The sequence below is a fragment of the Lipotes vexillifer genome, unplaced genomic scaffold, assembly GCF_000442215.2.
Source record: "Lipotes vexillifer unplaced genomic scaffold, Lipotes_vexillifer_v1.1 scaffold274, whole genome shotgun sequence".
NCBI lineage: Eukaryota > Metazoa > Chordata > Mammalia > Artiodactyla > Lipotidae > Lipotes > Lipotes vexillifer.
Window position 1 is genome coordinate 452,762 of NW_006777033.1, and position 13,212 is coordinate 465,973.

The following is a 13,212-nucleotide window of genomic DNA, read 5'->3' on the forward strand; positions in this document are numbered from 1 at the left end:
CCAGAAAACAAAAAAAAAAAAAAAAAAAAAAAAAAGTAAGAGTTTGTGAAATCAAGCCTGGCAAATATACTCTTGTTCAGTCTGGCTTCCCAAATCAGCTATAAACTTGACCTCTGAATTGACAGTGTTGGTGACCAATGTCAAACGCATAAGTGATCACCACTGTAGAATCAACCAGAAGCACCTCTGAAATAGGCAATGAGTATTTCTGTTCAAATAATGATACAAAAATTGTTGTATAATTAATTCTATGTGAAAACTCTGCTTCTAACAGTTAACTCATGTTAAAAGCTGTATTTCTGAATTAGTTTTATTTTAGCACGGCCCGAGGGAACTCTCTAACCTCTTAAAGACTATACTTACATCTTTTTGAATGATGATGATGTCTTCTCCATTTTCAACCTGTAGTTGAGGAACTATGGGGAGGGCATCCTGAGATGCTGACATTGCCATGGCAATCGCTAAAGCTTCTTCTTCTTCAGCTTCCATTTTTTCTTTGCACTTCTGATTATGATTCATATCATCTTTGTAGGTATCATCATTTTCATCCTTTTCAGGAGACAGCACAGCAACTTCTGACTTAAAAGTTACTGTTGTGTCACTTGAAGGCATAGATGCTTCAAGAAGGTCCTCAATACTGGAGTTGAGCTCTGTATTGACATCTAATCTGCATTTCTCCTCTACTGGGGTGAACACTGTCTCGTCACTAGGTATAACAGCATTACTGCTATTGCTGCTGCTGCCAAAGCCATCATCACATTTGGAACTAGTGTTCAAATCAAGTGTCATGCTATTTTTTGAGGCATCTCCCTGTTTACTTGTATTACTTGGGGTAGGTCGAGATGGCTTTGGCCTGTGTATATTACTGGAGGGCAGGGGTCTTGACTGAGTAAAGACTGGGGAAAGTTTATCTGAATCTTTGTTTTCAGAACAGTTTCTCTGGAACTGTAGAGAAAACTTGCGCTGTGTTTGAGGAGATGCAGAAGGTATTTTGCAGGGAACAAACCCCTGAGGTCTGTGCTTAGAGACATCTGTTACGGTGCCAGGTGGTACAGATGGGGCAGATGAAGAAGGGCTTGACAAGGCTGGGAACATTAGTTGGGAATGGTGAGATAAAGGAGAGGAGTTCAAACACTGACTGTGGGGTCTGCCTTTTGTTTGAACCATTGGCTTTGGCTGCTCCATTGTTGTTGAACTAGGAAGTCCTACTGAAATGCTGGCCAGTCGGTCAGAAATGTCCTCTGAACTGGCACTCAATTTTGTAGCACACAATCCTTTTCCAGTTTTCTCTAAATGGTCTGTGCGCTCAAAGTAACTGTTCTCTGTGGCTTCTGGACAGCTGTTAGGGACTGATGCTTTCAAAAAGCTGTCATGTCGACCATTCAAAGTGTCTTCTATGCCCAGCTGGATGGCCTCAGCAATTTCCACCTCATCTGCAATAGCCATCAAACGACGACGCATCCTGGTAAAATAAGTAGAACTGGAAACATTCAGCATTTCTAACAGTTTTGAAAATACATGGGGTACTGCAGTAACCATTCTTGCAGAACTCAAATATATCCTTCTGGAGAGTTTACCAACCATTGAGTGGGAATTATCAATGGACTGCAAAGCAAAGGTTAAGAGGGACAGCAGCTTCTTATACCTGAAAGAAAAAACACATTCAATTATGAAACAAAATTACTGCAAAATATAAACAAATAAAGAAAACGGTACTAATTCACAGCTTTTACATTTAAAAAATCAGTATAAAGGATCTATAAATTTTTAATTAAATAGCCTAGACTTCAGGTATTCTCCAATCAAATATTAAGGTATCAGTAACCTACATGTGCGCTGTAATTTGAGTCTTTCATTCATCTAAAATGTGTCCTTGGATGGGTGTGGCGGGGGGGGGGGGGGGGGGGGAGGGGAGAGGGGGAGATGTGAAACATCAGTACTGACAGTATGAGGGTAAAATCCAGCAGGAAATTCCAACAGCAGTCTATCTATGAGACAAAGGCGGCCCAGGAGTTCTTGCCAGTTGTTTGATTCAGTTTGGTTTCCAAGAATACAATTTAAGACATAATCAACACCACCAATACCAATGGATCCTACAGAAAGGAAAGTAAAAATAACTGAAAAACAGTGGTATTAAAATCTAAAACAAAACATGATCAAATGGTTTAAGGTTAACAAAAATACTTGAATTATATTAATTTCAAGAATCTCCCTTTTAGATTAATTCCTATTTCTAATGTTAGCTGAGTCAATTTACAAAATTATTTCAAAAGCCTATAACTGCCCTATTAGAGATTTTGAGATTAGACCATCTAAGGAAAATGATAAAACATGCTATATTAATTTTAAGTAAAAAGTTATTACCAGCTTTAAGTATTTCTCTGCCAACGGCCAACTCTCCTGCTTGGCCTTTGCACAATTCCAATAGCGTTGATATAGACAGCTGACTTGTGCGACTAAAAATGAAAGGAAGCAACATCAGACTTTAATCTTGGATAAAATACGTATTAAAAGGAGAGTGGTAATGTAATGCCTTGTGAAAAGGTGGGAAAAAATGTTTTTAGGAGTGTTTGCTTCTCAACCACTAAAACTGCATTAATGATGTCATTATAAGTAATAATATTTATTATTAGGTCTAATTTCATAAATTTTACCTTATCTTCTGTGTTAAGCACAGAATCTTCACTACTGGCTCTTCAACAGCAAGTATTAAATATGAAACCAGATAAAAGGCTTATTTTCATTATCATATCTTGTTAAAATAAGAAAGAAAAGACTCAGACATTTTGATTTCTGAATTTTCATTAAGTTCTCTTGAATTAAAAACAAAGTCTTCCCATCCAAAACCTTTATATTCTCTTTATATAGCCAGAATGACTTCTAAATATCATAAAATCTCTTTACCATATTTCTTATGATGTTCAGTCATTCAAGTGACCAAGTAAACCACCTAACTTTAGAATTTCAGAAAGCGGACAACAAAACAAATGCCATAAAAGCACTGAATTCTTAGGGGAAAAAACCCTATTATAATATTAAGAAATGAAATGATTTTTCTATGCATTTTTCAAATTACTTGTTAATTTTTTTCAGATATTTATAGTATTCTCTCTAAGCAACAAGAAAACCTCTAATACTTACAATCTGTAGGCTTGTGTAGAGAAACAATGGAGACAAAAGACAGACTTTATGAGATGAGAAACAAGTCAAAGTTAAGTGCTTAATTTCTGAGATCCTCTACAGACTACATCATGTGACTTAGGGAGGAAGACAAAACTGGACTAGAAGAGCTCCAAAAGGAGGTAATGGCAGAGGCAAACCAAGGGAGAGTCAGTGCTTCTTACCACCTGAGATCTGCTGGGACACGAAGAGATGAGAACTGCCAAAAAAGTGTTTACTGTAGCTATGCTCATTATATGAAAAGTGGTCTTTTCCTCCCACTTTATGGAAAGGGAAAAAATAAAAAAGAGAGAGAGAGAACCAGCGGTCTTAATAAAAGCATAGCTTGTGCTCATTTTCCCTATCACCATACCCTAATTTCTCTACCTCCAGTTAGGGCTGTTCCTGTTCCTTGCTGATTTTTAAGGATATTGCAGGGATATATGGAATTGTTGTTGTTGTTATTTGACAAAACTATCACAGAGTAAAATTCCATCACAAAGAAAATAATGGAATGGGGTTTTTGTTTTTTTGGTCCTGATAATGCAAAGCATGTATAATGATTTTATTGGTTCCTATCCTGTGTAACTCATTCTCTAAAATGAGATAATATCTCATATATCACCTGCTGGTCTTATCAACTGGACTTCAGTTATAAGAATATTACTTTAAAATAAAAGAGAATCAATCACCATACAATAATGTGGAGGTCCACGCAATTTGTTAGCCTGGTTTTTACTTGCCATTAGTTCTTCCTAGTCCTTAAGAGCTTTAAATGTTACATGTTAATTTCAAATCTCACATTATAAAACAGTATTCAAAGCCTCATTTAGTAAGTATGTATCAAATACTCACTAGGTTTGAGGCTCTGTGCTAGGCTTTCAGGACAAGGCGGTTTGAAGCAGTTCATTTATAGGGCCTTACCTATTGACGTCTGCACACTTGACTAGGATGGTGTCTACAACTGGCCGGAGAAGTCTCTGCAGTTTGATTCTTTCTGCCAAACTATGGCAAGGAGTATATACTAGCATGGCTCTCAACGTTTTCTGGGGGAAAAAAACTGAAGGTCAGTTTAACTACATTTAAAAAGCATCAGAGACAATGGCCTAATCTGAGACAATTTGAGAAATAAAATAATGATAGGAATAGATTATAACCCATAAATAAGAATCCATGAGTTGATACTGATACAAATAAAAAATTGGATAAATAAATAGATAAGGTAGAAAGGAACTCTCAACTATTTCTGTAAATTTTTAAAGTCTGAATTAATTTCAGAATAAAAAGTTATTTTAAAAAGAAAATGAGGAAAGGAGCCAACTTGAAAGAGCTCCCAATGGCTAAAGATGGAATAACTTGGGCACAAAGTAAATGATCATAGTACTGAATTATAAGCCATAGAATAAAATAAATACCCATGAGTCTATGGTGATAGAAATAAAAAAACTGAATAAATACATAAATGGGAGAGAAGAGACGGCTCTTCGTTATAGACAAATTCCAATTAACTAATAAAGGAGGAATATGGGAAATAGAAGATCACTGTTAGAACACCACAGTAGTCATTGCTGTAGGCAAGATCCACTGACAAATGCTAAAATCTGTGAATAGAAACAGGATATTTGCATAGTCTCAAAGTTATCTCCCCCAAGACATTTATTAATAGTAATTTTACAGTACCCAGTAGACAGCACCTTAAGCAAGTGATGAAGGATGGCATCACCAATAATAAGACACACTGACATGATATACCCCCTGATAACAATGCACTGAGAAGGGCACATCACCTCTGGTGTTCTTGCGAAAAATGCATAATGTAATCGTGAGAAAATACCAGATAAACCCAAACTGAGGAACATTCTTCAAAATAACTGGCCAATACACTTCAAAAGTGTCAAGGTCTACAAAAGACAAGTAAAGACTGAGGGATTGCCACAGATGGGAAAATTAGGGGGGCATGATAACTAAGTGCAATGTGAGATTCTGGATTGGATCCTAAAAGAGAAAAAAGACATTAATGGAAAAATGGGTGAAATATGAATAAAGTCTGTAGTTTAGCTGAAAAGGACACTGTTGGGACAATTTGGGGATATCTGAATATGGACTTTATAGTCCCTAATACTATTGTAATTAATGCTAAATTTTCAGAGTTTGCTGATTGCATGGTGATTATACAGAAGAATGTTATCTGTTCTTAAGAGATACATGCTAAAGTATTTGAAGTGAAATGTCATGATGCCTGCACATAACTTTCAAATTGTTCAGCAAAAAATTATATATGGGGAGGGAGGGGAAGGGAAAACAAAGAAGGGCAAGAGGTGGGGAGAAAGGGAAGGGAGAGCTCTAAGGGCAGGAACCATGTCTGCCCTCACTGTGCCTGGCACACTAAATAACTGTAGAGGAATCAGAATACAGTATCATTCAGAGTCCCTGCACTCTAGGAGCTCATGAACACATTGGGAAACCATGTGAAGTGATCATAAACAACCAGATAGTAAGGCATTATATTGAACAGTCAAATATGTCTGAAGGTTTGTGTTGGAAAATAGTAAGAAGAAAGAGGTAAAAAGTTGAGCCAAGAACCCTGGTCTTTATTCTACATTATGCTGGTCTTTATTCTACAGTATGCTGGTCTTTATTCTATAGTATTCTATAGTATGTTGGTCCCTCAAGATGCTTAAGATAAATTTGGGAAATAATGCATCTTATGCCATGATCAGATTCCCAATGTATGTTAACGTATGAAGGTTCCTAGAAGCCTTTCAGTGAACAGACCCATTTAACCTCATGCAATTTAGTATTCACCAATTTTAACTGAACACAGGGAAGAAAGGGAAGGAACTTTTCATAATCCAGCCAAACTTCCACAGAATATGCCTTAGGAAATGCTGTTGAAGAAACAGAAACCTCTATAGGTTTCTGAGCTGGGAAATAAAGTGGCATTTAAGGAATAATGACGACTATTATATTCAATGTTCTCACAATGTACTAGACATTACAGTTAGAGGTATCTACACAATCTAATTTCAAACCTAAGAGGTACATATTTTCATTATTTTATAGGTGAAAAAGATGAAGTTTAAGAGTCCTAAAAAGTTACACTGCTAGCAAACTGGAGAACCAGAATTCAAATCAAAGTCTTTCTGATTTTGACCATATATCCAGATTGCCTAGGCTAGTTCCAGTTTAGCAGATTATCCAAGTATCCCAGTTGGGATGTTAAGTTATGAGGTCACTCAATTTTGACTCCAAACTAATGTTCATAAACACTATACTATATTCTTTCAAAAAGAAGATTTGTTAGGCATCGTTGTTATAGGACGGATTAGAAAAAGATTAAGAGTGGAAGCAGAGAAATGAAATGAGTTTTAAAAACAGACCAGGGACTCCCCTGGTGGCACAGTGGTTAAGAATCCTCCTGCCAATGCAGGGGATACAGGTTGGATTCCTGGTCTGGGAAGATCCCACGTGCCGTGGAGCAACTAATCCTGTGTGCCACAATTACTGACTGTGCTATAGAGCCCGCGAACCACAACTACTGAGCCTGCATGCTGCAACTACTGAAGCCTGCACGCCTAAAGCCCATGCTCTGCAACAAGAGAAGCCAGCACACTGCAACTAGAGAGAGAGTGTGTGTGTAGCAACGAAGATCCAACGCAGCGAAAAACAAATAAATAAAATAAATAAATAAAATTTTAAAATGAAGTGGAAGAATTTTTTAAAAAAACCAGACCAGAGGGCTTCCCTGGTGGCACAGTGGTTGAGAATCTGCCTGCTAATGCAGGGGACACGGGTTTGAGCCCTAGTCTGGGAGGATCCCACATGCCGTGGAGCAACTAGGCCCGTGAGCCACAACTACTGAGCCTGTGCTCCACAACAAGAAAGGCTGCGATAGTGAGAGGCCCGGGCACTGTGATGAAGAGTGGCCCCCGCTTGCCACAACTAGAGAAAGCCCTCGCACAGAAACGAAGACCCAACACAGCAAAAATAAATTAATAAACTCCTACCCCAAAAATAAAAAATTAAAATCAAAATTAAAAAAAAAACAGATAAGAATTATTCTAAAGCAGTGGTCCTAAGAAGAACTACAATCCTGCAGCCTGTGGAACAAAAACCACATTCACAGAAAGACAGACAAGATGAAAAGGCAGAGGGCTATGTACCAGATGAAGGAACAAGATAAAACCCCAGAAAAACAACTAAATGAAGTTGAGGTAGGCAGCCTTCCAGAAAAAGAATTCAGAATAATGATAGTGAAGATGATCCAGAACCTCAGCAAAAGAATGGAGGCAAAGATCGAGAAGATGCAAGAAATGTTTAACAAAGACCTAGAAGAATTAAAGGACAAATAAACAGAGATGAACAATACAATAACTGAAATGAAAAATACACTAGAAGGAATCAGTAGCATGATAACTGAGGCAGAAGAACGGATAAGTGATCTGGAAGACAGAATGGTGGAATTCACTGCTTCAGAACAGTATAAAGAAAAAAGAATGAAAAGAAATGAAGACAGCCTAAGAGACCTCTGGGACAATATTAAACATAACAACATTCGCACTATAGGGGTCCCAGAAAGAGAAGAGAGAGAGAAAGGACCCGAGAAAATACTTGAAGAGATTATAGTCGAAAACTTCCCTAACATGGGAAAGGAAATAGCCACCTAAGTCCAGGAAGTGCAGAGAGTCCCATACAGGATAAACCCAAGGAGAAACACACCGAGACACACAGTAATCAAATGGGCAAAAATTAAAGACAAAGAAAAATTACTGAAAGCAGCAAGGGAAAAACGACAAATAACATACAAGGGAACTCCCATAAAATTAACAGCTGACTTCTCAGCAGAAACTCTATAAGCCAGAAGGGAGTGGTATGACATATTTAAAGTGATGAAAGGGAAGAACCTACAACCAAGATTACTCTACCCGGCAATATTCAATGGAGAAATCAAAAGCTTTACAGACAAGCAAAAGCTAAGAGAATTCAGCACCACCAAACCAGCTTTACAACAAATGCTAAAGGAACTTCTCTAAGTGGGAGACACAAGAGAGAGAAGAGAAGGACCTACAAAAACAAACCCAAAACAATTAAGAAAATGGTCATAGGAACATACATATCGATAATTACCTTAAATGTGAATGAATTAAATGCTCCAACCAAAAGACACAGGCTCGCTGAATGGATACAAAAAACAAGACCCATATATATGCTGTCTACAAGAGACCCACTTCAGACCTAGGGACACATACACACTGAAAGTGAGGGGATGGAAAAAGATATTCCATGCAAATTGAAATCAAGAAAGCTGAAGTAGCAATACTCGTATGAGATAAAATAGACTTTAAAGAATGTTACAAGAGACAAGGAAGGACTACATAATGATCAAGGGATCAATCCAAGAAGAAGATGTAACAATTATAAATATATATGCTCCCAACATAGGAGTACCTCAATACATAAGGCAACTGCTAACCGCTATAAAAGAGGAAATCAACAGTATCACAGTAATAGTAGGGGACTTTAACACCTCACTTACACCAAAGGACAGATCATCCAAACAGAAAATTACTAAGGAAACACAAGCTTTAAATGACACAATAGACCAGACAGATTTAATTGATATTTATAGGACATTCCATCCCAAAACAGCAGATTACACTTTCTTCTCAAGTGCACACAGAACATTCTCCAGGATAGATCACAAATCAGCCTCAGTAAATTTAAGAAAACTGAAATCATATCAAGCATCTTTTCTGACCACAACACTATGAGATTAGAAATCAATAACAGGGAAAAAAAAAACGTAAAAAACACAAACATATGGAGGCTAAATAATACGTTACTAAATAACCAAGAGATCACTGAAGAAATCAAAGAGGAAATCAAAAAATATCTAGAGACAAATGACAATGAAAACATGACGATCCAAAACCTATGGGATGCAGTGAAAGCTGTTCTAAGAGGGAAGTTTATAGCAATACCAGCCTACCTCAAGAAACAAGAAAAATCTCAAATAAACAATCTAACTTTACACCTAAAGGAACTAGAGAAAGAAGAACAAACAAAACCCAAAGTTAGCAGAAGGAAAGAAATCATAAAGATCAGAGAAGAAATAAATGAAATAGAAACAAAATAACAGCAAAGATCAATAAAACTAAAAGCTGGTTCTTTGAGAAGATAAACAAAATTGATAAACCATTAGCTAGACTCATTAAGAAAAAGAGGGAGAGGACTCAAATCAATAAAATTAGAAATGAAAAAGGAGAAGTTACAACAGACACTGCAGAAATACAAAGCATCCTGAGACTACTACAAGCAACTCTATGCCAATAAAATGGACAACCTGGAAGAAATGGACAAATTCTTAGAAAGGTATAACCTTCCAAGACTGAACCAGGAAGAAATAGAAAATATGAACAGACCAATCACAAGTAATGAAATTGAAACTGTGATTAAAAATATTCCAACAAACAAGAGTCCAGGACCAGATGGCTTCACAGGTGAATTCTACCAAACATTTAGAGAAGAGCTAACACCCATCCTTCTCAAACTCTTCCAGAAAACTGCAGAGGAAGGAACACTCCCAAACTCATTCTATGAGGCCACCATCACCCTGATACCAAAACCAGACAAAGACACTAGAAAAAAAGAAAATTACAGACCAATATCACTGATGAATACAGATGCAAAAATCCTAAACAAAATACTAGCAAATAGAATCCAACAACACATTAAAAGGATCATACACCATGATCAAGTGGGATCTATCCCAAGGATGCAAGGATTCTTCAATATATGAAAATCAATCATGTGATACACCATTAACAAAGTGAAGAATAAAAACCATATGATCATCTCAATAGATGCAGAAAAAGCTTTTGACAAAATTCAACACCAATTTATAATAAAAAACTCTCCAGAAAGTGGGCATAGAGGGAACCTACCTCAATATAATAAAGGGCATATACGACAAACCCACAGCAAACATCATTCTCAATGGTGAAAAACTGAAAGCATTTCCTCTAAGATCAGGAACAAGACAAGGATGTCCACTCTCACCACTATTATTCAACATAGTTTTGGAAGTCATAGTTGTGGCAATCAGAGAAGAAAAAGAAATAAAAGGAATACGAATTGGAAAAGAAGAAGTAAAACTGTCACTGTTGGCAGATGACATGATACTATACATAGAGAATCCTAAAGATGCCACCAGAAAACTACTAGAGCTAATCAATGAATCTGGTAAAGTTGCAGGATACAAAATTAATGCACAGGAATCTTACACTAATGAGGAAAAATCTGAAAGAGAAATTAAGGAAACACTCCCATCTACCACTGCAACAAAAAGAATAAAATACCTAGGAATAAACCTACCTAGGGAGACAAAGGACCTGTATGCAGAAAACTGTAAGACACTGATGAAAGAAATTAAAGATGATACAAACAGATGGAGAGATATACCATGTTCTTGGATTTGAAGAATCAATATTGTGAAAATGACTATACTACCCAAAGCAATCTACAGATTCAATGCAATCCCTATCAAATTACCAATGGCATTTTTTATAGAACTGGTACAAAAAATCTTAAAATATGTATGGAGACACAAAAGATTCTGAATAGCCAAAGCAGTCTTGAGGGAAAAAAAGGAGCTGGAGGAATCAGACTCCCTGCCTTCAGACTATACTACAAAGCTACAGTAATCAAGACAATATGGTACTGGCAGAAAACCAGAGATACAGATCAATGGAACAGGATAGAAAGCCCAGAGATAAACCCATGCACCTATGGTCAACTAATCTATGAGAAACAAGGCAAGGATATACAATGGAGAAAAGACAGTTTCTTCAATAAGTGGTGCTGGGTAAACTGGACAGCTACATGTAGAAGAATGAAATTAGAACACTCCTTAACACCATACACAAAAATAAACTCAAAATGGGTTAGAGACCTAAATGTAAGACTGGACACTATAAAACTCTTAGCGGAAAACATAGGAAGAACACTCTTCGACATAAGTCACAGCAAGATCTTTTTTGATCCACCTCCTAGAGTAATGGAAATTAAAAAAAATAATAAACAAATGGGACCTACTGAAACTTAAAAGCTTTTGCAAAGCAAAGGAAACTGCAAACAAGACGAAAAGACAACCCTGAGAATGAGAGAAAATATTTGCAAACGAATCAATGGACAAAGGATTAATCTCCAAAATATATAAACAGCTCATGCAGCTCAATATTAAAAAAACATACAACCCAATCGGCAAGTGGGCAGAAGACCTAAATAGACATTTCTCCAAAGAAGACATACAGATGGCAAGAAGCACATGAAAAGCTGCTCAACATCACTAATTATTAGAGGAATGCAAATCAAAACTACAATGAGGTATCACCTCACACCAGTTAGAATGAGCATCATCAGAAAATCTACAAACAACAAATGCTAGAAAGGGTGTGGAGAAAAGGGAACCCTCTTGCACTGTTGGTGGGAATTTCAGTTGATACAGCCACTATGGAGAACAGTATGGAGGTTCCTTAAAGAACAAAAATAGAATTACCATGTGACCCAGCAATCCCACTACTGGGCACATACCCAGATAAAACCATTAATTTAAAAAAACACATGCACCCCAATGTTCATTTTAGCACTATTTACAATAACCAGGTCATGGAAGCAACCTAAATGCCCACTGACAGACGAATGGATAAAGAAGATGTGGTACATATACACAATGGAGTATTACTCAGCCATAAAAAGGAACAAAATTGGGTCATTTGTAGAGATGTGGATGAATCTAGAAACTGTCATACAGAGTAAAGTCAGAAAGAGAAAAACAAATACCATATATTATCGTATATATGTGGAAGCTAGAAAAATGGTACAGATGAACCGGTTTGCAGGGTAGAAATTGAGACACAGATGTAGAGAAGAAATATATGGACACCAAGGGTGGAAAGTGGCAGGGGGGCAGGGTGGTGGTGGTGGTGGGATGAATTGGGAGATTGGGATTGACATGTATACACTGATGTGGATAAAATTATAAAATTGATGACTAATAAGAACCTGCTGTAAAAATAAATAAATAACAAATAAATAAATAAAGCGGTGGTCCTGAACTTGGGGCAGTTTTGGCCCTCAGGGGACACTCAGCAATGCCTGGAGACATTGTTGGTTGTCATGACTAAGGGGAGGATAGGGTGGCCATTGGTATCTAGTGGGTATAGTCCAAGGATGCTACTAAACATCCTATAGTGCATAAGACAGCACCCCTGCCCCCAACAGATAATTACGTGTCAATGTCAGTAAGTGCTGAGGTTGAGAAACCCTGTTCTAAAGATATATATACTCATAATGGAGAAAGTCAAATTTTAGCATACAAAATTACAAACAGAATAGCCTCCTTGTCATTCCATCTCACTCATGAAAGACAACTTCTAACAGGTTAAACTAGAAAAACAACTCAGTAATCTATGTCATGGAATCCTCTTTTGTGAAAAGGTTTCTGAATTTCCATACAACGTTCATTAAAAATCAGTTCTTTTTTTTTTATATTTATTTATTTTATTTTTGGCTGTGTCAGGTCTTAGTTGTGGCACGCGGGATCTTTCGTTGAGGCACGTGGGATCTTTCGTTGCAGTGCTTGGGTTTCTCTCTAGTTGTGGCATGTGGGTTTTCTCTCTCTAGCTGTGGTTCACGGGCTTCAGGGTGTGTCAGCTCTGTAGTTTGCAGCACATGGGCTCTCTTGTTGAGGCCTGTGAGCTGAGTAGTTGTGGCATGCAGGCTTAGTTGTCCCACAGCACGTGGAATCTTAGTTCCCTGACCAGGGATCAAACCTGCGTCCCCTGCACTGCAAGGCAGATTCTTTACCACTGGACCACCAGGGAAGTCCCCCAAATCAGTTCTTAATGTCTAATATAAAATTAATAAAAAATAAATGTCTAATATCAAATTTAAAAAAAATCAAAGTAACTCTGGTTACTTTGCTATCCCATAAAGATTTGGTCATGTATAATGTAAGGCAAACGTGAAGGTATGAATAGCAAGCTATTGCTT

The 13,212-nt window shown here is 37.2% G+C and overlaps 1 protein-coding gene across 1 annotated transcript in view; it reads right to left on the reverse strand.

Moving 5' to 3' along the window:
- MAP3K1 (mitogen-activated protein kinase kinase kinase 1) overlaps positions 1–13,212 on the reverse strand; it is an 80,155-nt gene that overhangs the window by 6,284 nt on the left and 60,659 nt on the right. Inside the window, exons 19-22 of the mRNA XM_007450757.1 lie at positions 4,084–4,205; positions 2,365–2,456; positions 1,925–2,093; positions 364–1,669 (exon numbers count right to left, since the gene is read on the reverse strand). Coding sequence (XP_007450819.1) covers positions 364–1,669; positions 1,925–2,093; positions 2,365–2,456; positions 4,084–4,205 — 1,689 coding nt within the window. The remainder of the gene's footprint in view (positions 1–363; positions 1,670–1,924; positions 2,094–2,364; positions 2,457–4,083; positions 4,206–13,212) is intronic.